This window comes from Convolutriloba macropyga, chromosome 12, assembly GCF_964194025.1.
Source record: "Convolutriloba macropyga chromosome 12, txConMacr16.3, whole genome shotgun sequence".
NCBI classification, from domain to species: domain Eukaryota; kingdom Metazoa; phylum Xenacoelomorpha; order Acoela; family Convolutidae; genus Convolutriloba; species Convolutriloba macropyga.
The window spans coordinates 21,143,909-21,171,121 of record NC_134479.1 but is presented as its reverse complement, the minus strand read 5'-3'; the positions used below and the strand labels follow the sequence as shown (position 1 = coordinate 21,171,121).

The following is a 27,213-nucleotide window of genomic DNA, read 5'->3' as shown; positions in this document are numbered from 1 at the left end:
CCCGTTATTTATCCAGTGATATTGACGTGTGGACCTTCTTTACTTGTAGCTGTATTTGCCTTTGTGCTATTTGGTGAGAAATTGACGAGGTTCCAGGTCTTCCTGGTTTCCGTCAGTTCCATTGGAGTCATTTTTATTATCAGGCCACCATTCTTATTCGGATCATCTGTGAACGACGACGCGTACCCTTACAGGTAATTCATTCTTCAATCTTGTATTTTGTGGAAACGAGATTTTATCACTTCAGTTTCCTATTTTGCAGAAAAAATCTATGACTTCGGTTTCTATTATTTTCCCTCTCAGCTCAGTTCCTTAATTATTTTTTCAGCACAATAATTTATTGACGTATACAGATAATCAAATGAGACAAAATGAAGTCTTGGTGCATTATAAAGAAAGCTGGATCTTTTCCGTTTGTGCCCTCCCCCAATTACACAGCGCGTGCCAATATATAGTAAATAATCGTGAACATATGCCACGTGCGTCTGAGGGTGCAAATAATATGAACCCACTAAGCTGAGGGAGGCACAAATGGAAAAGATTCAGCAAACTATTGCTTGTATTTGAGTTGCGGAATGTATGAGAAATATGCAGAAAAGCAGTATCTTAATGCAAAGTGTATCCCAGAGTTGAAGAAGAAGAAGAAGATTTATTTATCCATCTCATACGTATTAACAATACACTAGCAAAATCAACAATATTTACAGATGGAAGGGACAAACAACGAGTCACTGTGAACTTCTTTTCAGTTTGCCCAGGCGATAGATCAAGAATTCAAGAAGTAAATTTTACACAGCGTATATAGTACAGACGGAAAATTATTAATTAACAACAAATATTACTAAATTAGCAGCAACCTGGTATAATGCTAGAATCATTGAATCAAGCTAAGCATTAATTTTAACACCTTTACTTTCTTAGTATCAAATTGGTAATTAAGGAAAGGATAAACTTAATGATTAGAGTAGATTGACTTCCTTAATCTTTTAAAACCATTTGAGTCATAAATTAAAATGCGCAACATGACCCCCAGCATAACGACATCGTCAGCATTCCTAAAACACCTAGCAACTGCATCGTCAGCATTCTTAAAACCTTTACATGCTTAGTATCCAAAGGTTAAAAGAGGAAGGGATAAACCAAAAGGTTGGTGTAATTTACCTTACTTAATCTATTATATATAAAAAAATTGAATTAAAATTTAAAACGGGCAGCACAATACCCAGATAAAAGCTCTTGAAACCACGTCACAGCAGGGGAACTAGTCTTTCGCGCCAATAAAAACAAAACATTTGGCGCTTTGGGTGAATTTGGGACCAGAAGTAAAAATCAGTGTGCCGGGAAGACATCTCTATGAGCTGCTTTGGGCCCCAGGCAGTGATCAACTACTTCGTCTCCCAAAAAAAAAGCGATCAATACTTAAGTAATTAACTGGTCAGATGCCTGTTGATCTCCGAGAAGAGCTCCTGCTAAGTCACACTACAAACTAAATACGAATTTAGACAGTTCATTGTTACAGACGAGGTACGAATTTTTGAGGTGATGACAGAAGTCCGTTACTTTCTGGACAGAATTTAGATCAAGATCAGATGGAATTATGCCTATTGTTTTTAACTTATTCTACAATTTAGAGGCCCGTAATTTTATGGAGAAACGCTCAAGTTTGTTTCGACACTTTGGTTGAGTGTAACGGCTGCTCTCCTATCAAAGTCAAGGAAAACTTTACACCGCCCAGTTCGTTTCAGCGGTTTCAAATCTGTCCGGATATTGTGTTTTTGCAGTTAACTTTTTGTGAACTGTATTATCCGCTATACTGTAGATTACCGTTGCATTACTTGTTGCTCAATTACTCCTGATAACTAATCGCTCAGCTTTGCTGTTTAACAATCTTGTTTCTCTCAAAATAACAAAATAATTCAAATTGAAACAATAAATTTTTGTTGAGTTTTTGTTAATAACTCAAGTTATAAACCGAATTTAGGAATTCCCGTTCCTACAAATTGTAGCCCTATAACTTGGCTATAACTATGCAAAGTTTCAACCTGCTGCAATTAGCAGTTGTAAAACAGTAGGTCTTACAAGTTGGAAATCTGACAATAATAATAATTTTCTAACTTTAATGTTAGCAAGTCTCTCTATTGGTTTCAGTAACACCAATGTTGAACTAGAATCGGCTTCGTTAAAGCCAGTAAGAGAAACTGACTTTATGCTTTGCACAAAGTTTCTCTTACTTAGGAACTTCGTTCCTCAGAAAGAAAATTTTGAGAATATCAAAGTTAATTCTCTTTTCACAAGTCAAAGTAAAGTTAAAACTGTACAATCACTAATATGATCTACAGAAACAAGACACGATAACAAGTAATTTACCGCTCAAGAAAGTGTGCTTCAATACGCACTGTATGTCAGTTTAATATACCCAAAATTGCAAATTTCAACTGATTTTTGGTAGTATTTCAAGCTCCTTTTATGCTGCTAGTCACGTGGATTTACATGTCAAAGTCAACTGTTGATTGGTTGTAGATAATAATGTCGACAGAATGTGAACACTTTTCCATCACGTCACTTTTTCAGTGTAAATTTGATGTCATGGGAAATTTATTTACCATGTAGAAGTTTTGTCGAATATTCTGTATCAATAACAGGTTGATTCGCAATCCAATCGCAAAGAATCTGATGCAATATTGTTGAGTCGTAGTATTGTTTTGCTGGTTGTTGAGGTAGTTCGAGTTTGCGTTATAGTTTGACTTCATGAATGACGATTGTGTACTAATAATAGTTGCTAAATATAAATGTTGAACAAAATGAACAAATCCGTTTGGCTTCGATAGAATGTAGCATTAAATTTCGCTTGTCACACTATTCTAGCTTTAAGGCTTGAAATGACCTTGAAGCGCTATTCAATTTGATTTCTGAGTTGTTAAGCTCAGCCGCAATATCGCCGGCCCTGTTTTCCATCGCGAAAACATCTTTTCCAGGTAGTACTGGGGCGAGCTTCACTATTGGTCTCTTGTACACTCCGTCGTTCGTTCGAACTATCGCTGATCGAATCACACCGTCAGATCCATCGATGGTCTGCGTAACTCGACCTAGGTTGTAATATCCACGCTTATCGCTGTCTTCGACCAACCAAACGAGATCGCCTTCTTTAAGGGTTTCGTTCGCTGTAGATCGCCATTTTTGTCGATTATTCAGAGTTGGCAGATATTCTTTCCGAAATCTGTCCCATATGAGATTTGCATAGGCTTGAGTTTGTCGAAAGAGCTTTCGATGATCGACAAATTCCTCCGCGCATGGTAGGTAGGGTAAGCAAACGTTCTTGTTGCCAAGCAAGAAGTGATTGGGGGTCAATGCTTCTAAGTCATTAACATCTGAACTGACTGGAGTCAAAGGTCTTGCGTTCAATGTCTGCTCAACAATACACATCGTTGTTGAAAGAACGTCCTCGGTAATTGATCTGTTCCCCAACACTGCATACATTGCTTTCTTGCAACTTCTCACCAACCGCTCCCATACTCCTCCAAAGTGGGGTGCTGCGGGTGGGTTGAATTTCCATCTGATTCCTCGTTGAATTAGATGTTCTTCGATCCCTTCTTTGTTCCATGCCGCAACGTATTCTGCAAATTCTCTTTCAGCTCCAACAAAGTTTGTCCCGTTGTCGCTGATGATCGTACTTGGTTTGCCTCTTCGAGCAATAAATCTCATTATTGCATTGAGACAACTATCAGTGTCCAACTTAGGTACCGCTTCTATATGCACCGCTCTCATAGTTAGACAAGTAAAGAGACAACACCATCGCTTTTCATTTCTTCGCCCAATCTTCACAATGAAAGGGCCAAAGTAGTCAACTCCAACGTTTGTAAAGGCTGTTGAAGCATCTAACCGCTCTTCGGGTAGATCTGTCATGACTGGTGCTATCGTTTGTGCTCTGCCTTTTCTGCAAGTAACACACTTGTTCTTGATTGATCTTAAGGCGTTCCGTATGCCTAGGATCCAAATCTTCTGCTGAACAATGTTTCTTACATGCTCAGTGCCCTCGTGTTGATTGTCCTTGTGCTCGTTTCGCAAGAATAATTCAACCGCATGATGTTTCCAATGTAGCAAAATTGGATGCTTTGCATTGAAATCCAATTGGCTCTTGCCTATTCTGCCTTTGGCTCGAATAAGTCCTTCTTCATCTAGGAAGGGGGAGAATTGTAGAATTTTGCTGACTTTTGGAATTTCCTTTTCAGCTTTGAGAGATTTCATCTCTTCACCAAACTGTTCTTGTTGTAGTAACTTGAAGATTGTTGCTTTTGCTTTTTCTCTTTCTTCAATGTTGACTACGAGTGTTGCAAGTTTGTCTTTGTTCAATGCTCGCTGTACGTATGCCACTGTATTTACTAGTCTGTTGAAGTTACTGAATCGTTCCCACTGGATAACAGATTTCTTCTCTTCAGCCTGTATTATGAAGACTGACGAGGGTATATTCTCTTCATCTGAGGCAAATATGAGGTTCACCTGCTGTGGCCATTCGCTTTCTGGTCGCTTCAACCAGGCCGGCCCAGTGAGCCACTCACTTCTCTTGAGTTCTTCAATGTTGATTGCTCTCGTGCCAATGTCAGCTGGGTTGTTGATACTGCTCACATGTTTCCACTGTGAAACATCAGTTGTATCTAGTATCTCAGCTACTCGATTGGCCACAAACACTTGTTGTTTGCGATGGGAACTGTGTATCCACTGCAGTACCGTAGTTGAGTCTGACCAAAAACTGCAACTATTTATCTTCATTTCATGTTCCTTGACTATCTGTTCTTTCAACCTCACTGCCATGACTGCTGCTTGCAATTCCAATCGCGGTATTGAAAGATGCCTCATCGGTGCCACTCTGCATTTTCCAATGACAAATGTTAAGTCAGCTGAGTACTCTTTTGGTTGTGAACGTAGATAGGCCACTGCACACATCGTGTCTTCAGATGCGTCAGCAAACACATGAAGTTCGGCTTTATCCCTCTCTCTGTTGAAGTACCTTCTATCGATGCTTGTTTCAGCCACTATTGGAAGTTGTTCTTTCCATCTCAGGAATTCTTCTTCTTCACTAGGTTCCACTTCGTTGTCCCAATGTTGTCCATTCTTAGTCCAGATGCCTTTCAGAAGTCTCATATGAACACTGAACGGAGCAAACAATCCGATCGGGTCGAATACTGAAGATACCAGTGACAGAATCTTCCTCTGGGTTATAGGTGCTTCAACTTCCTTGTTTGTACCTCTGCATACTTGAAGGCTATCATCAGTAACGGTCCATTGTAGTCCTAGCACTGAGGATCCCTCCGTACTGGGTCCCAATTCGACTTGCTTTGTGTTGCTGATTGACTTCAAGTCTTCTGGGATTGCTTTGGTAACTGCATCGTTGTTGCTTATCCACTTCTTCAATTCAAATCCATGTTGTGAGAGAAGAGGTTGTAGCTGATTGAAGACTTGAATTGCTTCTTCAGGGGTTTCTACCGATTTGATGAAATCGTCCATGTAGAAGTTGTTTTGTATTGCCTTGGTTGCTATTGGATACTCTTTTTCGTTGTCCAGTCCCACTCGCTTGAGAGCATAGTTCGCACAAGTTGGAGAACTCTTAGCTCCAAATACGTGACGCTGATATTCGTATATCTGAACAGGTTCGTTTGTTCTAGGACGCCATAAGAACCTCAAGCAACTTCTATCCTGTTCGGGAACTTGCACTTGTAGAAACATCGATTCGATGTCAGCTGTCAGGGCTATTGGTCCTTCACGGAATCTGAATATTGTTCCAATCAACCCATGTAGCAGATCAGGTCCTGCTAGTAGCTTATCATTTAGGCATACTTCTTTGTACTTGGATGCGGCATTGCAAACACGTCTTACTTTGCCAGGCTTGTTCGGGTTTAGCACTGGATGGTGGGGCAAATACCATTCTTTCCCGAAGGTGCCTTTCACTTCGGACTCGTCCAATATCTTTACGAATCCTTTTTCCACATCTGTATCTATTGACTGTTGATACAAATTCTTCAGGTTTGGGTCCCTTTGGAATCTTCGCTCCAGTGAGTAAAGCTGACCCAAGGCTGAGCTGTAGTTGTTCGGTAGGTTTGGCTCTGGTTCACTCCACAGCATTCCCACTTCGTACCGCTCGCCTGTGAACTCTGTCGTACTCTCTAGCATCTTTTGTGCCTGCAGTTCCTTTTTTGACTAACTGACGACGTTGATTTTGGAAGCATAGGTTTCTATGTCCCACCAGGTTTGGATATTCTCAGCCACTTTCCACATCTTCAGTGAAGGCGAAATGACAAACATTTTGTCTTCTTTTGCCCGACATGGGTCCACTGACTACCCATCCTAGCTCTGTTAGAACGGCGAAAGGTTCACTTCGTGTTCCTATCTTATAGTCCAATGGGCGTTGTAGCTCATAAGCATCTTGACCAAGGATGATGCCAACTTCCATCAAGTTGAAGCTTTTGTTGGGTAAAACACTCAAGTGGTTGAAGCTTTGCTTCAGCTTGTTGTAGTTGTAGTTTGTGTTTCCCAAGGAGATTGACGGGTGTGCAAACGCTTCGATTGAATGCACTTTTGAATGTACTCCCTTTATTTTTAGAGGGACCTTTTCTGTCTTCAGATCCTTCGTTCCGTGTATGCCAGCTATGTTGAGCGTCACATCGGTGCCTTGGGCTCGTAACTTCTCTTGCACACTTTGATCGATGAATGAAACCGTTGATCCACTATCGAGGAAAGCATATGTGTTCAGCCTGTTGCCACCGCTCTGTATTGAGACAGGAACTATCTGAAGAAAGCTAGTAACTTCGTTACTCTGGTTGATTGTTGCTGCGCTTACGTTGACCGCGTGATTGCCCTCGTCCATTTGGTTTTCTGAGTGTAGCAATCGGTTGTGCTTCTTGATGCATCCATTGATACCGCACGCGTTGACTTTACAATCTTTGATTGCATGCCCTTTGCCTAGACATCCGTAACATAAGCGTTGCTTTCTCACTGCTGCGTACCGATCATTCACACTCATGTTTCTGAATAGTGGACAGTTCCATATTTTATGAGTGCCATCAGCTAGCGGACAGTGATCACTTGGCGTTTGCTTCGTTTCTTTCACGTTGGAACTTGCACTGAAGTTCGACGTTTTCGAGAACCGTTTGTCTCTATTTGTGCTTCTTCGGTCTTCTTCTCTTCGCTCTCCCTTGAAAGCTGAAAACCCTTCGTGCACGAAAGCTATCCTAGATAGCCATTTTTCAAACATAATCAGATCAGGCCAATCTTCATCTTTATCATCAACATAGAACCACCACTTCTCTTTGAGAACTTGGGGTAGCTTATCTACTGCCATATACAGTGTCGAGCTTGATTGCAGATCACCAATCTGCTTGTACTCTTTGAGCACATTCACAAAGTTCGAAACAATAACTGAGAAACTGATCAGACCTGTTGAGTCGTGTGGTTTAACCTGACTTGCTTTGCGAAGGCTCTCCAGTTGTGCATCAATGATCACATGAGGCCTTCCAAATTTCCTCTCCAGAATATTCCATGCAGCACCATAGAATTGTCCAGAATAGCCCATTCCAGAGATTGCTGACCTTGCCTTGCCTGTCAGTAGAGTCTTCAGATGGCTCATCTTCTCTGAGTCTGGTATTGGTCGTTGATCCACTGTAGCAATGAACATACTAGACCACTCCGGCCATTCGAGAGGGTTTCCATCGAAGTTGTTCAACTTCAGCTTTGGTAGGCTACTACTACCTGAATAGCCCGTGTTGTATCGTAATAGACCAGCTCTGGGGGAAACGTCTCGGTCTTCAACACTTGAGGATCGGTCTCGTGAACTGCGATATCGTGAGAAGTGACTTTGCCTGTTCACTTCAGGGGTTACTTCGAAGCGAGTTGTTGATCGATCTGGTGTTAGAAGGTTGTCGATTCTGCTGGTCCAGTCAGAGACATCTCTTTTCTTGGGGGTCCAGTTGAAAGGCGATTTGTCTCGAGCACCAGTTGATTGGGAGCGAGCATCATCGTTCTCTAATGCTGTTCTCTTCACTTTGCGCTCTAGCTCACGCTCTTCCTCCAGCAGTTGATGCTTGGTTTCCAGTTCCTTCATTTGCATTTCCAGCTCTAGCTTCCTTCGCTCGAACCGTGCTTGTTCGAGTCGCATCTTGGTTTCGAACTCGATATCGAATTTCTTCATCCTTTCCTCTCGCCTTTGCTTTGCTGAAGATGTTTCCGAAACATTCTCCGTTTCTTGGCCACTTGGTGTTGCTCCATTTTGCACTGTTTGAGCAACTGGGTTGTCTGTTTGGTAGTTGTTGCTCTCGTTGTCGTTCACTGCTTGGGTTGCGTTGCTTTGCTCTGCATTCATTTCCGGTTGCGTGCCTTTGCTTATATATGCAAGCCAATGATAGTCCAAACTTGCTTTGCACTTCCTTGCTTCTTTCAGATGCTCTTCAACGAAATTAGCTTGATAGGGTACAAGCTTGTTTCGACGCTGCAGTTGCTTGGGTATTTCTTCCTCTAGAAGGTGAACAGTCTGTTGGTAGAGGACCTTTAGTTTGTTGGGTCGATCTGAATCTTCAATAATTTCGTAGCCAAGACTTCTTTTAGTGTTGACTTCTTCCACTAAGTCTCGGAATCTCTTGTCGTACCTGTGAGCTGTTGATTGAAGCTCTTCTCTGCTGGTTGTGCTCGAATTGCCTGGTTGCTGTTTGCTTTGCTTGTTCCTTTTAAGCGAGGTTAGTTCTTCAACGTAATTTGTGAAGTGCACTCGGAACTTTCGCTCTGCCTCACTGGCGTTGTGCTGTTGATTTGTTTGATTCTCTTTGGGGGGTGCCTTCGGCACTCTCTTCATCAGATTGGACAGCAGTTTGCCTTCCACTGTCCGGGTCGGCGGACCAAATGTAACGGCTGCTCTCCTATCAAAGTCAAGGAAAACTTTACACCGCCCAGTTCGTTTCAGCGGTTTCAAATCTGTCCGGATATTGTGTTTTTGCAGTTAACTTTTTGTGAACTGTATTATCCGCTATACTGTAGAGTACCGTTGCATTACTTGTTGCTCAATTACTCCTGATAACTAATCGCTCAGCTTTGCTGTTTAACAATCTTGTTTCTCTCAAAATAACAAAATAATTCAAATTGAAACAATAAATTTTTGTTGAGTTTTTGTTAATAACTCAAGTTATAAACCGAATTTAGGAATTCCCGTTCCTACAAATTGTAGCCCTATAACTTGGCTATAACTATGCAAAGTTTCAACCTGCTACAATTAGCAGTTGTAAAACAGTAGGTCTTACAAGTTGGAAATCTGACAATAATAATAATTTTCTAACTTTAATGTTAGCAAGTCTCTCTATTGGTTTCAGTAACACCAATGTTGAACTAGAATCGGCTTCGTTAAAGCCAGTAAGAGAAACCGACTTTATGCTTTGCACAAAGTTTCTCTTACTTAGGAACTTCGTTCCTCAGAAAGAAAATTTTGAGAATATCAAAGTTAATTCTCTTTTCACAAGTCAAAGTAAAGTTAAAACTGTACAATCACTAATATGATCTACAGAAACAAGACACGATAACAAGTAATTTACCGCTCAAGAAAGTGTGCTTCAATACGCACTGTATGTCAGTTTAATATACCCAAAATTGCAAATTTCAACTGATTTTTGGTAGTTTTTCAAGCTCCTTTTATGCTGCTAGTCACGTGGATTTACATGTCAAAGTCAACTGTTGATTGGTTGTAGATAATAATGTCGACAGAATGTGAACACTTTTCCATCACGTCACTTTTTCAGTGTAAATTTGATGTCATGGGAAATTTATTAACCATGTAGAAGTTTTGTCGAATATTCTGTATCAATAACAGGTTGATTCGCAATCCAATCGCAAAGAATCTGATGCAATATTGTTGAGTCGTAGTATTGTTTTGCTGGTTGTTGAGGTAGTTCGAGTTTGAGTTATAGTTTGACTTCATGAATGACGATTGTGTACTAATAATAGTTGCTAAATATAAATGTTGAACAAAATGAACAAATCCGTTTGGCTTCGATAGAATGTAGCATTAAATTTCGCTTGTCACACTATTCTAGCTTTAAGGCTTGAAATGACCTTGAAGCGCTATTCAATTTGATTTCTGAGTTGTTAAGCTCAGCCGCAATATTGAGCTATTAGATTTGATTTTGACAATCTTGTTGTGACTTTTGAATAGTTATAGGAAAATATGTCATTACAAAAAGATTCACTGTGGAGTCCATTCAAAGCTCTTAAAACAAATTTTAGTAACTCATAAAGGTGCAATTCGGAAACTGAAAGAATTGAGTGATTGACGAAAATATCTTCACATGTATCGCTTTTCCTTCTGAAGTAGATGAACTTCAAGATCTTTTTTTGCAAAGTGAAGATAGGTAGCAGTGATGTATAACTGCAACATGCATAAACAAGGACACCGTATTGAATAATGGGATTGATGCACGTTTTGTAGTAATCAATTAATTGAGCCCTAGGAACAAAATGTCTCAGTTTCGACACAAGACCGGACTGTTTGCTTAATTTTTCTCTTACGGATTGTATATGACTAAGGAAGGATAATTTCGAGTCAATGGTAACACACAAATATTTACATACTGGTTTATTTTCAATGAAAGCAGAGTTTAGAGAGAATCTTTGCTCCGAATCGCTTGTCTTTTTATTAGTTCGTATATTCATTTGAATTGTTTTTGATACATTCACTACTAATTTATTGGAATTTAGCCAATCGTTAACTTTTTAATATCTTCCTCGATATCCACGCAGTGTAGTCCAATTGCAGAAAGGTTTGTATCATCTGCAAAAAGTATAGCTTCTAAGTGTCTGCAAACTAGAGGCATGTCGTTTACATATATAATAAACAGTAGAGGACCTAATATTGAGCCTTCTGGAACACCGCAAACAATCTCTTCCCATCCAGATGACACATTATTTACTCGCTGTATTCGGCCTTTCAAATAAGATTTGAACCAATTAAGAGAGTTACCTCTTATTCCATAGTTTTCCAATTTACGGATGAGTAGGTTATGATCAATCGTGTCAAAAGCCTTACTAAGATCAAGAAAAAAAGTTCTTACTTCGTTTGTGGTTCTGTTGAATCTTACCTTCTCTGTGAACTCAACTAGAGCATCAACCGTGCTGTGTTTAGTCCGAAATCTGAATTGCTTACAGTATAGTAACGAAAATTTTTCTAGGTAGGAATAAACGCGCTTGTAAACAACTTTTTCATAGATTTTGCTCCACACATTTAGTAACGATATTGGTCGGTAGTTATTTTCGTCAAGTTTAGACGCGCTTTTATGCATTGGTATAACTTTTCATTTTTTCAGTTCTATCGGAAACTCACCTTTGTTCATCGACAAATTTATTAGAAAAGTCAGATACCTAGCTGTCACAGGTGCCGTCACTTTGACTAGGACATTACTTATATCGTCATCACCGCTTGAGAACTTATTTTCCAGATTATTGATTATTTCAGCAACTTCACGCTCTTTTGCTTGAAAGAGGAACATAGATTGTTGCGCTCTGGGGACCAGACATACAGATTCTCCATTGAGATGTTCACTTATCTCAGAACCAATATTGGCAAACAATTTATTAAAGACCGCAGCATTATCCCGCAATGAAGGATTTTCAACGTTATTCCTGCATGACTCGAGTATTGGTATTTTTTTGCTTTCATTTTTTTTTACCAGTGAGCTCATTTAGCATATTGTATATTTGTCGTTTATCCCTTTTAAAAGATGTGAACTTATTCTTATAGTACATGGCTTTTGTTAGTCTAAAATTCTTTTCAAATTGCAATCTGGCGTCTTTGAATTTTTCTTTAGCACTAAAATTCGACTTATCTTTCATCCAGTCTTCATGTGCTTTGTTCCTTTTCGTCCTTAAATTTTTAAGTTTTTCATTGAACCAATTGGGCAGGTTTTTGTATTTATTTGTTGATTGTGTCAATGGCGCGTAAACATTTACAACCGACAAGAAAGCCTTATTGAAGACATCAAAAGCTATAGACGCATCAGGGGCTAAAACTATATCCGTTTCTACCTTGGATAATTCCGTTTTCAAGTCAACCTGAAAAATCTCCCTCAGCTTTTTATTTTTCAGAAATCTCGTATCTCTAAAACTGACAAGGTCTGCAGTTTTTTCACCATAAATTTTCCATTTTAAAATAATCGGGTAGTGGTCAGAAAAACTTTGTAGCTCCAGTACATCCCAATTTGGTTGTTTGACATTATGATAAATGAAATGATCAAGACAGGTGGATGAGTCTCCCACAACACGTGTTGGTCTTTCTGGAGCTAGTTCGAATCCGTTTGCGGTTATTAGATTTTTGTAATCTCTGGTCAACTGGTTATTTTCCAGCGTATTTATGTTTGTCATCACATATAACCGTTGGACATGCAGAGTAGCACTGTGTTTCAAGGAACTTTTCGAGTTTAGATAAAACGTCTTTCTTATTGGCTCTAGGTTTATTATAAATAACAATCAGATTAACTTTTCTGTTATGTATTCTAATTTCAGCAAAAATTGACTCTTCGAATGGACTTTCACAAACTTTGACTAAATTACAAGAGTTTCTTAGTTGAATCATGACAACTCCACCTTTAACCGTTTTTCTATTTTTAACCGCTATCTGAGTATAACCATTTATCGAGTAACTATTTATGTTGTCATCATTTGACAACCAGGTTTCACTTAGACATAGGATATCAGGCTGAGCATCCAAACTAAAAACAAGTGATTCTAGTTCCGCATAGTGTTTCCTACTGGATCTCACGTTCAAATGAAGAATTGTTGCATCAAACTGCTCATCCACATCTACAAAATTTACAATTTGTTTATTTAGTTTGTCATAGTCAGAACCCAACATCGATCGGAAAGGGCTGGTTCATTTGACTTTGGTTATTGGCTTGCCGTCCCGAAAAAGGCATTCTTTTGAAACAACGCATTACATCTTCAATGTTGTAACTGAGATCTACACCCCCTTCGTATAGTCCGTTTATTTTATATACAAGGCCATCTGGTTTCCATTCGTAAAAAATTGCACCCTCTCTGGTCCAAGTTGCGTTGATTCGAATATCACTTCGCATCAAATTGACAAAAGCCAATCGTTCTCTGCTAATATCTTAGTAGATTTTGGCACTCAGGTTGGATGGAATGATCTTCTTTTTTTTGAGCATAGCAATTTTAGTTGACCTACGAATAAATTTAACAATGACGGGCTTGATATGACCTTTCGATGGCAATCTATGTGCTATTGAAATATCTGTTTCCTCCAACTTGACTCCGATTTCAGATGCTAAGTTGACCACCGCTTTGCTGGTCTCCTCGTATGTTTCCTTCCCTGCGGATTGCTCTGGTAGCCCGAGTATCTTAATGTTGTCTCGTCGGTTATACGTTTGGAGGAACTCTGTCTCAGATAGTGCTTTTAGTTCTATTTTCCGTTGCTCAAAGTTGCTGTGATCTTCTAGCTCTGCTCTGAGGGTTTTGAACTTATCTTCGACAATTGCATTGATGGTTTCACTTAATTCTTTTTTCAATTTTTGGACAATGGTCGGTATCAGGTCTTCTAATGCTTTCTGGATGCCAGCTTCTATTGAACTATTTACACGGTTTTCATTCGACAGTTCTTCGGGACTCAGGGACGCACGGGAGCGTTTGTTGTTTCCTTTAATAAGAGGTGTCTGGCCTCTAAACTTTAGCTGGGGGAACTCAGTATTATCACATTCTTCTGTAATGGTAAAACACTCCTCTGAATTGTCAACTGTCTCATTATTTTCTTGCATTTTTGACTGCGTGAAGGACTATTGATATGAAGATGCGCAGATAATGGCTACAGTGCTACAGTATATAAAGATTAATGACAAAATGCTATAAAGTAATATGAAATAAATTAAAGTGGAATCCTCTTTGCAAACAAACTCCTAGATCGCTCCAATTAAAGAAAAACTCAAAAGCTACCGGGAAGACTGCTTACAAAAAGGTAAAGGAAAAAGCACCTTGAATGCACAAACAATATACAACACTTGCAACTGACACTTTATTTACAGATCATCTGCCTTTTCTGATTGGTCCCGCGGTTGCTGAGCCAGTTTTCGTAACTTCTGTTTCTGTTAGTTGTGCTAATATTTTTGCTGCAATGGTGAAATGTGATGTGTTGAGTGTAGCTAGAAAAGTGCTAAATAATGTTCTGATTAATGAAAATATACTCATGGCTTTGATTATTCAGAGCCTATAATCGAACGTTGAGCACATTTTAAATTGCTCTCAAACAAATTTAGTAGCAATTATATTAGTCCTTAGGTTTTTTAATGCGATTTTTCGAGAAACCAATTTTTTGTCTGACCCATTTGACTGTTCGACCTTAAAAAGGGGACAAATAGGTAACGCTTGGAGTGTATTAAGTTCTCGCTGATTCTTACGCCTGTGAAGGGCGGTTTTTAATCTTTAAGGTTTGACCCTCCTCAATCACTGCACCTACTCCCCACTCAACCTCTACTCCCACTCACCTGACACAATTCGCCTCACGTTAGTCTGTTGTAGAACAGAATATTTCAATATGCCTCTCATGATGATTTTTCTTTTGAGATTAAATGGTTTTCCAAAATATCGAGATCTTGGTTGCCGACAAATATCTCAAATAACAATTGACGAAAAAGCTATTTTCAATGGGAAACTTTAAGTTTGAATCTTTCGAAGAACTGTTTTAAGAGATTGCGTTGTGACATGTCATCTTTTCCCATTGAAATCTAAAAATGGAACGTAAAATAACTATAAACATGTTACAATTTGTCAAGACGTCTGTGAATGCAAAATTGAATAATAAAAATAGCAGATGGCTCATAGCTCTGAGAACAAAATAAGTTTTGTGTAGCATAATGAAGTTTCAGAGTTTCATTTTCTACTTCCACTTTTGAGTGTGATTTGCTGCGCGAAGTTAGCTATTAGATAACGCAGGTGATTCGCTCAGCGAATAACTCTAGATCATTACTAGCTTAATTAGTGTGATTTTGCTTATCAAATTGCTAGGTTAAGGAGAGTCAACTGAATAATGTATTGCGAATGAAAGGAATGAAATTACAGTTTTATACAGAATTGATCAGCAATTTTATCATTAACATAGAACAAGACAGAGTTGAACAAATTGAGTAAAAGTGTATATTACGGCAGACAGAATATGTGACCAGACAGTGAGTTATATCCGAATTCTGATGAAATTATCAACGATAAAATGAAAACATACGAACTTCAGAATTTGAACTAAATAAAAAATGAGATTAAAAAAGATAAGCCCCGCGAAACAATAAATAAATATTAACAATCATAACCATGTATCACAGTACCCCCGTAACGAAAATAAACAAATTTACTGTTGTTTATAGGTTATATCAGAAAATTAATAACATGTCTGATTATCATAACTAATATAAGTGTTTTAAGAAGTTTCAATGTTTGTATTCACTATCTGACTCAGACATCCTCTCTGCCTCTGACGGTCTTTTTTTGTCTCTTCACAATTTGGAGAGACGTGAAATTGTACTGGGTAGGGCAGATTTGGAGAATTAGAGCCAATTTGAAGAATTGTCTCCGGGCCTACTGGAATTGTCTCCGGGCCTACTGGAATTGTCTCCGGGCCTACTGGAATTGTCTCCGGGCCTACTGGAATTGTCTCCGGGCCTACTGGAATTGTCTCCGGGCCTACTGGAATTGTCTCCGGGCCTACTGGAATTGTCTCCGGGCCTACTGGAATTGTCTCCGGGCCTACTGGAATTGTCTCCGGGCCTACTGGAATTGTCTCCGGGCCTACTGGAATTGTCTCCGGGCCTACTGGAATTGTCTCCGGGCCTACTGGAATTGTCTCCGGGCCTACTGGAATTGTCTCCGGGCCTACTGGAATTGTCTCCGGGTCTACTGGAATTGTCTCCGGGCCTACTGGAATTGTCTCCGGGCCTACTGGAATTGTCTCCGGGCCTACTGGAATTGTCTCCGGGCCTACTGGAATTGTCTCCGGGCCTACTGGAATTGTCTCCGGGCCTACTGGAATTGTCTTCGGGCCTACTGGAATTGTCTCCGGGCCTACTGGAATTGTCTCCGGGCCTACTGGAATTGTCTCCGGGCCTACTGGAATTGTCTCCGGGCCTACTGGAATTGTCTCCGGGCCTACTGGAATTGTCTCCGGGCCTACTGGAATTGTCTCCGGGCCTACTGGAATTGTCTCCGGGCCTACTGGAATTGTCTCCGGGCCTACCGGAATTGTCTCCGGGCCTACTGGAATTGTCTCCGGGCCTACTGGAATTGTCTCCGGGCCTACTGGAATTGTCTCCGGGCCTACTGGAATTGTCTCCGGGCCTACTGGAATTGTCTCCGGGCCTACTGGAATTGTCTCCGGGCCTACTGGAATTGTCTCCGGGCCTACTGGAATTGTCTCCGGGCCTACTGGAATTGTCTCCGGGCCTACTGGAATTGTCTCCGGGCCTACTGGAATTGTCTCCGGGCCTACTGGAATTGTCTCCGGGCCTACTGGAATTGTCTCCGGGCCTACTGGAATTGTCTCCGGGCCTACTGGAATTGTCTCCGGGCCTACTGGAATTGTCTCCGGGCCTACTGGAATTGTCTCCGGGCCTACTGGAATTGTCTCCGGGCCTACTGGAATTGTCTCCGGGCCTACTGGAATTGTCTCCGGGCCTACTGGAATTGTCTCCGGGCCTACTGGAATTGTCTCCGGGCCTACTGGAATTGTCTCCGGGCCTACTGGAATTGTCTCCGGGCCTACTGGAATTGTCTCCGGGCCTACTGGAATTGTCTCCGGGCCTACTGGAATTGTCTCCGGGCCTACTGGAATTGTCTCCGGGCCTACTGGAATTGTCTCCGGGCCTACTGGAATTGTCTCCGGGCCTACTGGAATTGTCTCCGGGCCTACTGGAATTGTCTCCGGGCCTACTGGAATTGTCTCCGGGCCTACTGGAATTGTCTCCGGGCCTACTGGAATTGTCTCCGGGCCTACTGGAATTGTCTCCGGGCCTACTGGAATTGTCTCCGGGCCTACTGGAATTGTCTCCGGGCCTACTGGAATTGTCTCCGGGCCTACTGGAATTGTCTCCGGGCCTACTGGAATTGTCTCCGGGCCTACTGGAATTGTCTCCGGGCCTACTGGAATTGTCTCCGGGCCTACTGGAATTGTCTCCGGGCCTACTGGAATTGTCTCCGGGCCAACTGGAATTGTCTCCGGGCCTACTGGAATTGTCTCCGGGCCTACTGGAATTGTCTCCGGGCCTACTGGAATTGTCTCCGGGCCTACTGGAATTGTCTCCGGGCCTACTGGAATTGTCTCCGGGCCTACTGGAATTGTCTCCGGGCCTACTGGAATTGTCTCCGGGCCTACTGGAATTGTCTCCGGGCCTACTGGAATTGTCTCCGGGCCTACTGGAATTGTCTCCGGGCCTACTGGAATTGTCTCCGGGCCTACTGGAATTGTCTCCGGGCCTACTGGAATTGTCTCCGGGCCTACTGGAATTGTCTCCGGGCCTACTGGAATTGTCTCCGGGCCTACTGGAATTGTCTCCGGGCCTACTGGAATTGTCTCCGGGCCTACTGGAATTGTCTCCGGGCCTACTGGAATTGTCTCCGGGCCTACTGGAATTGTCTCCGGGCCTACTGGAATTGTCTCCGGGCCTACTGGAATTGTCTCCGGGCCTACTGGAATTGTCTCCGGGCCTACTGGAATTGTCTCCGGGCCTACTGGAATTGTCTCCGGGCCTACGTGCACTTTCCTGCATCGTACAAATGTCTTTGCTTGCGCGTTGATTCTGTTAGATAAATTGGCGGCGTTTGTGCTTCGCGGGCGAGTCCTTTGATGACGTTGTGGGAAAACATGTTTGAGTGGATGCGCCAGATTCATCTGATTCCGTTATTAGAGGAGAAGTACGCTGTCTTTTGCTTGCGCTATGAGTTTTCACTGGTATAGTTGATTGTCTGAATTGGTGAATCAATATTTGGCATCGATTCTTCTCTACTGATTTATTCAGAACTTTAGAGTCCAGCGCTATTTTTAGCATTTTTTTGACCAAGTCTACTTATTAGTGCTCGAAATTGAGCCGAAATTTTCTTTTTTAATGGACATTGATGGTTGACGCATTTGACTTAACTTTCTGGGTAAATATGTTGTGTAATTTTGATACCTAATTGATCAAATAGGTCGAGACCAAGGAGGTTTAAATCCATCTGCCACAACAATTAATTTTGCGCGTTTTTGCAAAAGTTGTTTTTTTAAATTAATTATAGTTGATCGGTGTTTTCAGTGCCTAACCTGTCAACTGTATCGTTTGAAAATTGATTTTTAGCTCTAATGGTTTTTTCTCATCATTTTGGCTCTTCACCATTATATGTTATTTGTTCTTCAAGTGAGAATTGTACAGTATTTGTTGTTCATTTTGATTACCGAACATCCACTTCCCGAATTGAGAAGCAAATTACACTTGAGTATTGCCGATAAGAATGTTCAATTTTTGCTATGCAATTTCACCGAGATCAGAAACTTCAATCATTGCTACATCAGATGGATCATAGTGAGAGTGATATTCTTCATTGTAATTAGTGTAATGAACTTTATGTTCTTCAGTATTTGATGCATGTTCTAAATTGTTGAATCTAGTGTTTTGGGATGTATTTTTTTTGTTTAATATTTTCAGAAGATTTAAAATTGTCTTTTGCGAAGAGATTGAGAAGACCACAATGATTACATTTCTTATCTACTAGAATGTATGATTGTGATTTGTTGACCAAATTTTACCAGTTTTTACAATAACCAATTGCTTCGCGATTGAAATCAATTCAGGGTCTCTTTTGTTGGTTGGATTTCTCTCTGCGAAATCGACTTTAATACTTGATTGTGTTGACACTGCTAGACTTGTTTGTCGAAATCCGTTGTTGAGTTTCTTGTCGCATTTCCATGTTACAGTTCCTTGTTTTGCGATGCTCAAGCTCTTTCTGGATCTACTCTGTCGCGTAGCAGTTCTCTATGTGTATCGTTATCTATCATGCTTATGAAATTTCTCTGACCATGTCCTCACAATTTTCAAATTTACAGTTTTTATTGAGCTCTTTGAGGGCATTATAAAATTACTCTAGCGTTCCACCTGTCTTTTTACTGCGAGAACATGAGGAAGTGATCGAAAGTTAAGTTTCGAGGACGAATGAAAGCAAGTTCAATCATGCTCCAGAGTTTTTGTGTTGACAAGTCTTAAGATTTCGTTGTGGAGAATTTTTTGAGAGGTATCTCGACTTTTTGTACCTATACTAAGTTATAATAACTAAACACATTTTTGATCACATATAGTCCGCGGACGTTCTCCACACTGAGTCTCTGCTTTAGTTATTTTCTGACATTTAAGATCCCATTGCAGTTTCAATTAGCTATTACGTATTTGTCTGTCTGTGTCTACCCTCTCTGTGTGCTCCTCTGCGTTTCCAATCTGTTCCTCGTATTTAGGCTCTGGTGGATGATTTACTTTTTTGGTTTGGGTGCTAGAAGGATGTTTAATGTTATAATCTCTGGGAATAATATAGCCCACTTTAATTGGATAGGCCGTTTCTCACATCTAATGGGTGGTTCTGCTGTTGGTCGTTCCCAGAATGGCTCAATGGAGAGTGGTGTATTTCTAGTTTTTCTACTTCACTGTGTGCTAATTACGGCAGTTTGTTGCTTATTGGCGATCCGTAATTGGGTTTGACAGTTTTCACGGAAAATCCGCAAATTTATTTGCATTTGCTTTAGTTAATTTTGCGCCGCGAACTCGCTCGAATTTTTGTATTTAGATGTTTTTAAGTTCTATTCCCACTTTTAAGTGTGATTTGCTCCGCGAAAGTTATCTATTAGGTTACGAGGGTATTCGCTCACTGAATAACGCTAGATTATTAAGAGCTTAGGAAGCTTGTTACGGTGCTTGCTATTTAACTATTTGGTGGTTTTGAAAAGCCAGTTTGTTTGCCAAGGGTTTTAGTTTAATATGATCTGATGAATTAGTTTTGCAATATGTTGATTGATTGCTCTCGAACGAAGTTTGTAGCAATTATATTAGCCCTGGGGTCTTTTTTGGGATTTTTCGCGTGACCGATTCTTTGTCTGACCCATTTGACTTTTTGTACTCAAAAACGGGATAAACAGGTTGCGCCGGGGGGCAATAAGGGCCCTTAGAGCCTCTCTCCTTGCTATTCTCCAAATATGCTTTTCAACTTAAGTGTTTTGGTGACACAATATCATGGTGATGGGAGGTTCTCTGAATTTGACCCCCCCCCCCCCCCCCAGCTTCAACCCCCCTCAATTCAACCTCACCACATTTCACGCCCATTACTCCACGCCACCCACTTCTAATGTTTCGATAACCTGAAATGAATAAATTAACTGCAGAAGCAGATGATTCTGCGGAGTTTTTCATTAATAGCAGCGAAGTGATAGCGAGGCGAATATTGGTCTCTTAAATTGCTCACAAACAAATTTTGTAGCAATTATTCTAGTCCCCCTGTGGTCTTCGAGATTTTCGCTTGACCGATTTTTCGTCTGACCTTTTTAGCTTTTCGTCCTGAGAAATGGGATAAGCAGGTAATGCCAGGAGGGCATTAAGTTCTCTGAGAGCCATAAGTTTTTCTAGTCTCTAAGCATGCATTCAACGAATCAGGAGAAAACTTCAGTGAACTGAGGTTTTATTTACGAGTTCGACTTCCTCCCCCACATCAACTCATGCAACCGTTACACTCACTCGTTCACGCTCCTGCATCTGACGAGTTGGACTCCCTCTCGTCCTCCCGTACACCCCTCGTGACACCGCCTCCCCCCAATCGGTTCAACCCTACTCCGTTCACCCCTAATGCTAAGCATCACTAAGCCCCAGCCTACTATTACCAAAGCCGAACGCTCGCCGTTCGTTTGAGAGCAATTCGCCCGACGTTAGCTGGTTATGTTTTTGGTTCTTATTGTTTTTTTGAGGTTTTTTGACGGAATTACTATTTGTTCAAACCGCTTTTTGACCTAAAAACGAAAGTGAGTAAAAGTGACTTGTGAACTTGCTTTGTGAGTGAGAGAAATTTCTGGATCATGCGCTGCGATCCATCAACGACATTTTAACTTTTAAACGGGTCTTAGTGAGAAGGGCGCATATAGATATCCGTTCTTAGCTGATTTGTTTTTTTTGTAGAAATTGCTGATTGATGCTGCATTGATATACGATCCTCTGAAATTGATATGATCGTGTTTCTAAACCTAATAATGTGTTGCAAGCGCAAAACGGGCACTATTTCTTTTTTGTAAAAATTTTTTTGGCTTTTTTCAATTCAATTTTGTTTTTAAGTCACTTTAGAATTTTTTGGCAAAAATAAATAGTTTATATGGCAACTTCATTTTAATAATCCATTCACTGAACGCCTCTTTTGTTCGAAAGGTACACACTAATGTGACTTTTTGTCCTTTTTTGTATTTACTGGTTTTTAGTTTTATTTATTCGAAAAGGTCTTTCTTTGCACCGTCAGAGGTTTTTTATTTTAGTTGACTTTAGGTCATTGAAATTTATTGAAAGTTTGTTTCGTGAATGCATTTTTAAGTATTTGAAGTTTTTGGGAAAGATTTTAAAATTTTTGAATCTTTTTTCGATTTTTATTCGGACAGTAGGACGTCTATTTAATTTTTTTAAGCATCGAAAGCTAAAGAAAGAGGTGCCTTTGTTTTTCTACATTTTTTTTCATTTTGATTTGAAAATTTAAAAAATAATGAAGTAGTCTTTTTTTTCTATCTGTCGTACAATGTGTGTGTACTCTCCACAATCTAGCATGTATCATTCTAGAACTCTGCTAAAACCTATAAATGTATTTGCTTTGCTTTTAAAAGTTTTAAAATAATTATTTTTAGCCTTTTTTTGTCAATTTTTAAGTTTGCTGTTGACCTAATTTATTATAATGCAGCAAAATATAATGCTCAAAATTTGCTTGAATTATTTTTTGGGTTTTGACTAATATTTTTCGACTAGGTTGTGCCGATTAACGTTTTTTTTTACTGAGTATTATTCAGTTTTCTTTGCCTTTTCCATGAAAAATTTAATTTTGACGATAGTTGTTTTTGATTTTGATATATCCAACAAGAGAGAAGTTATCTTATTTTTGTCTGAATTGCTGTTGAGCCAAAACGAAAAAAAAATGTTCATAGTTTGTCTCAAATTCAAGAATATCTGCAATATGCTTCCTATTGTCTTTTGGGTCGCAGTGTTAATTGCGGAGCTCTAAATTTTAAGACGATTAAGATGAGTTATTTGATGAGGAATTTTAATGTGGTCAATTTTTGAAGCCTCTCCGGATTTGTCTATCATGATATTGGTCATTGAACGTCCCCTTTGAATATTGGTCATTTTTCAACTTCAACCGATAAATTTTTAGTAATGCGAAATTTTGCTGTATCGCGATGTCACATCGAGTTTTTTCTCCCACCAAAATTGTATTTTAAGTTTTAAATCTGTGCCGCGTCTTTGTTTGGATTCTGAGTGCTGTCGTTATTGTTGACATTTTGACTTGTTTTAATGTCAATGCTCAGATCTTTCTCGTTGTGACAAATGTATATATTTTAACCAAATGTCTGTAAATGTGACGAGGTAAAGAATAAATATTTTAAGACAAAAGATTAAAGTTTCGGCTGCAATTAATATTTTCATCAGGTTTTTCATCAGGATTTTCATCAGCTAATATTCATCAGGTTTGTCTTTTGATGCTTTGGGTTGTAATACAGGACTTTTCCTGCTCTCGAATGTTTAATTGCTCTCGAACGAAGTTAGAAGCAATTACTGTAAACAAGTTGGTCTTTTTTATGCACAATTTTCCTTTAACCGATTTGTCTATTTGAGTGATCGCTCGACTGTTTCGTGTTGCGCGATCTAAATTTCCCCTCTCATTCACAATTTTAACCAGCTGAACTCAAGTGTCGGCAGTTCACAACTAAAATCAAGTGTGCCAAAATTGAGGTCAATTAGTGTTTTGTAACCTGTAATGTCGTCATTTGAAGCCCACTTATTGATTTTAGTTACCCCCCCCCCCCCCCACAGACTGAACCAGACTGCCATAGATTAGAGGTGACACCAGTCGTTCAAGAGCAAAAATTTGTGTTTTGTCAAGATTTCTTTTCGATGGTCACGCTTGCTTCAAATTGTCTTTTCTTTATTCCTTACTAGTTATGTTTTCCTTAGACTGATCGGAGATTAACGTCAATTTTTCACCTTATTATTTTCTCATGCGAGTGTATAACTTTTCACGCAGACATGACTTAGCTCACTTTAAAAATGACTTTTTCTCTCATTTTTTCTTGCTTTCCTTGAGCTTGTGAGGTCAGTGCACTACTCTCATTGACAAAAGTAAACGCACATAATGCAATTTTACATGGTTAACTGCCTGGTTTAGAAGCCGATTTCAGTCAACATAAATTTGGCTCTTCTGATTTTTATATCAATCGACGCATAACCATCAGAAGTTTAATAGACCTAATTTTGGATAAATTGACAATCTTACTTACAGAAAAAATGTAGATAGAATTTGATCAGTTTTCCATAAGCAGCCGTATTTTGAGTCCCGCGTGAAATCTGTTCAACTTGCTCATGCCTCCATAACTTTAAGCAAGACTTTGCGTTGTGAATTCAACATTTGTTTGAGCAAGTTGAACAGATTTCTCGTTAGACTCGTAATACAGCTGCTGATGGAAAACTGGCCAATTTCTATCGGGATTTGTTCTGTAAGATTGTCAGTTTATCCAAAAAGATTTTGATTAAACTTATGGTTATACGTCGTATATGGCTAAAATTATGGTTAAACTTGATGGTTATACGTTGTTAGTAACTAAATAGATTTAAAGCGTGTAATATATATCAAAATGCGTCATTTTATTAGCCAATCAGAATCGAGTATTTAAATACGCATAGAAATCGTTCCAATTTACGTACAAAGCTCGGAAAAAGTGCAAATAACATAATTTCGTTAAACCTAATAATTAAACCTATCAAGTAAGAATCGTTTGAACTTAATAATTTTCGGTTTTTTGCACGGTTTCGAATAGAATGGTGACCAGCGTTGATCACAATTATCAAAAACAGACTGATACCAGTTAAATGAGCAAAAAGACTTTGCCGTCTAAACTCTCAGCGAAATACAATCCTTTTCGGAGAAGGGAGCTGAGAAACTTTTTTAAGAGAAAAAAAAACATCGATTTTGAAAATTTTTGGCTGAAAGTTGGGAAATTCAGACAAAATGGTCTTTTATGGGTACATAGCAAAAAATAACCTCAAATATGAGAAAAAAACGTGAGCACATAATGCTAAATTGTTCAATTTTGAAAATCTTTGGTCAATTTTGAGGCAAATCAAAAAATTTAGAAAATCAATACCGAATATTGATAAATCGTACTTTCGAGCTTAAAACCGTCCAGTTTACTGGATTACCGTTCCGTAAACAAGAATTTGCAAAAAAATTGACCAAAATTTGAGAAAAATTGGACAAATGCATAAAGTTTGGACAAATTTGTCAAAAAATCATTTTCTCAACAAGAAGGTTCGTTAATTGAGTGAAACTCATTAAACAGAAAAAGTTGTGAAAATTTTCACTTTTCATAACCTCCGGCCTACAAAAAATTATCAAATTCCTATAATTTTTTTCGTCGCTCGTTTATGTACCGTTTTTTGTCCGCGTTCTTTTCGTTCTGTAACTTTAAAATTCTCCGTTTTCCGCTTTTTTTTTCAATAACGTCGCTCTCCCAAAACTCCGCTTTTCGTTTTCTTCGCTACTTTTCCCATTTTCGATGTAGTATGTTATATGTGAAGTATGTTGTTGTTTTTGTTGCAGTATGTTGATTAAGCTAGTATGCTGGTTAGTTGCTTTGGTCTTGTTGCTTTCTAGGGTGTGACTTAAGTTTGTTCTAGAGTTACGGCTAGTTGGTTTCTGGACCTCTCCAATTTACTAGTTTACTAGCACCCCTGTTGTATTATATTGATTTTTGCTGCTGTATGTTTGCGTGTAACTGTATGATTGCTAGTTGGTTTAGGTTTTTGCCTGCTAGGGTGTGACTTAAGTTTATTCTGGAGTTACGGCTAGATTGTTTCTTAACTTTTCCAGCTTTCATTGACTACAAAAGCACTGCATATTACTTAACATTTGCTGTACTTTGCTTAATATTGTTGGTATGCTGATCGGTTATGTTTGATTATTGCTAGGGTGTGACTTAAGTTTGTTCTGGAGTTACGGCTAGTAATTTTCTTGCTCTTTTCATCCTTTTAGTATACTGCCTTTTGCCGTAATTTAGTTTGTTATTTTCATATGTTAAGCCTCATATTGACTTGTGCTAGTTTGTCTCTTGCAGTAGCATCTCTCCTTCTCCCTAGGGTGGGACTTAAGTTTCTTCTGGGCCGGAGGATGTTAGTAACTAAATAGATTTAAAGCGTGTAATATATATATCAAAATGCGTCATTTTATTAGCCAATCAGAATCGAGTATTTAAATACGCATAGAAATCGTTCCAATTTACGTACAAAGCTCGGAAAAAGTGCAAATAACATAATTTCGTTAAACCTAATAATTAAACCTATCAAGTAAGAATCGTTTGAACTTAATAATTTTCGGTTTTTGCACGGTTTCGAATAGAATGGTGACCAGCGTTGATCACAATTATCAAAAACAGACTGATACCGGTTAAATGAGCAAAAAGACTTTGCCGTCTAAACTCTCACTTGTTGCTATTATCGTACTAATGTTATTACGTTGCTATGTACGTACGATACTTATACGTGGCTGTGTTCGCCAAAACTTAAACGTTGCTTCATGATGATTTATAGTCGATTTTGATCGTTTGCTACATAATACGAAAAGATTGAATTGAAACTCCAAAACGGTAGACTGTTTTACTTCTCAGCTACATACGTCGATTGATATAAAAATCAAAGGAAACGGCCAAAGTTATGTTCCGTAAAATATTCTTCTAAAACGCTTTCTATCGCAGCTATGTTCCGGAATACGACGAGTTATGTTTCATCAATAGCACTAACGGGATGTTTTTTTAGGTTATGGGCGACGATAATCTGTATTGGGCTTGCTTGTCTAGTCACAGCTCAGGTATTGGCTGTGCGCAAAATGGGGTTTAACGTCAACGCATATCTACTCAACACATTTGTTGGTGTCACACTTACCCTCAGCGGGGCAACTTATCAAATCTTATATTCCGATGAGCTTCTTTACAATAAATTCTTTTGTTCAAATACTTACTACACAGCATTAATAGTTGTTGTATCATCAATAATGGCATCGTTCATATCGCCTCTAGAAGCGCTAGCTTTGCAAAGAACAAAAGCTGCAGTATATACCTCCATTGGAACGTCCAAAGTCGTGCTGGATTACGGAATTCAACTCGTGTTTTTCCCAGACGAGGGATTATCATGGACTACAGTTTTGGGAGCTATAGTGGTCACAATTACAGCTCTGGATCTGTCTTTAAATTTGGACGTTTTGGTTATGAAGTGGTTCAAAGAAAGGAAATTGGAAATGATACAAAAAGAGGTGGATAAGAGCGTGGAAACGAATGATACAAACATGGGCATTGCCGCAGAATCAAATTGCTAATTTTCGTTTCAATTATTGTCACAAAGTTGTGTTATATGATCTTTTCTTTTTCATTTATGTCTAAAAATGAATTGGCGAAAGTTCAATTATTGCATAGAAATTAAAAAGCGCAAAGTATACTCCTTGAATAAAAAGTATTTCGCCAAAGTCGGAACTATTTTTATGAACTAAGTGTTCAGATTGGTAATTAAAAGCCGCCCTCATCTTCTCAGCCGGCTATTATAGCGCTCCTATTACAATTCAAAGAATTTGAATTGTATTGGGGCGCTGTCTTTTTACGACTCGAAGAGGAGTATTGGAGAAGTCCTTTTTTTTAATCAATTTTATTGGAGTGTTTTTTGAAGCGGGAAATGAAACGCGTGAAAAAATTAGGAGTGATTTTGGTGGTGAAAAAAAGTGAAGAGTGGAGCGAAACGAGAGTGGTTTTTGTTCATACCGCTGTTTTTGAGAGAGCGAAAAATTGAGGTGTGAAAAAATTTTCTCTAAGCGAGCGAAATCTTTTTGTTCACGTGCGGCATTTTAAAGCAGTTTTTTTTCATTCATTTTGGGTAAGAGGTTTGGTTATGATTTTGGTTTAATTTT

At 39.3% G+C, this 27,213-nt stretch overlaps 1 protein-coding gene across 6 annotated transcripts in view; it reads left to right on the top strand.

Moving 5' to 3' along the window:
- LOC142351140 (uncharacterized) overlaps positions 1 to 26,765 on the top strand; it is a 60,651-nt gene extending 33,886 nt beyond the window's left edge. For all 6 annotated transcript variants that reach the window (XM_075403249.1, XM_075403254.1, XM_075403250.1 and 3 more), the window contains exons 6-7: positions 17 to 194; positions 26,076 to 26,765. In XM_075403249.1, coding sequence (XP_075259364.1) covers positions 17 to 194; positions 26,076 to 26,631 — 734 coding nt within the window. In that variant the 3' untranslated portion in view covers positions 26,632 to 26,765. The remainder of the gene's footprint in view (positions 1 to 16; positions 195 to 26,075) is intronic.
- Positions 26,766 to 27,213: the final 448 nt, after the last annotated feature.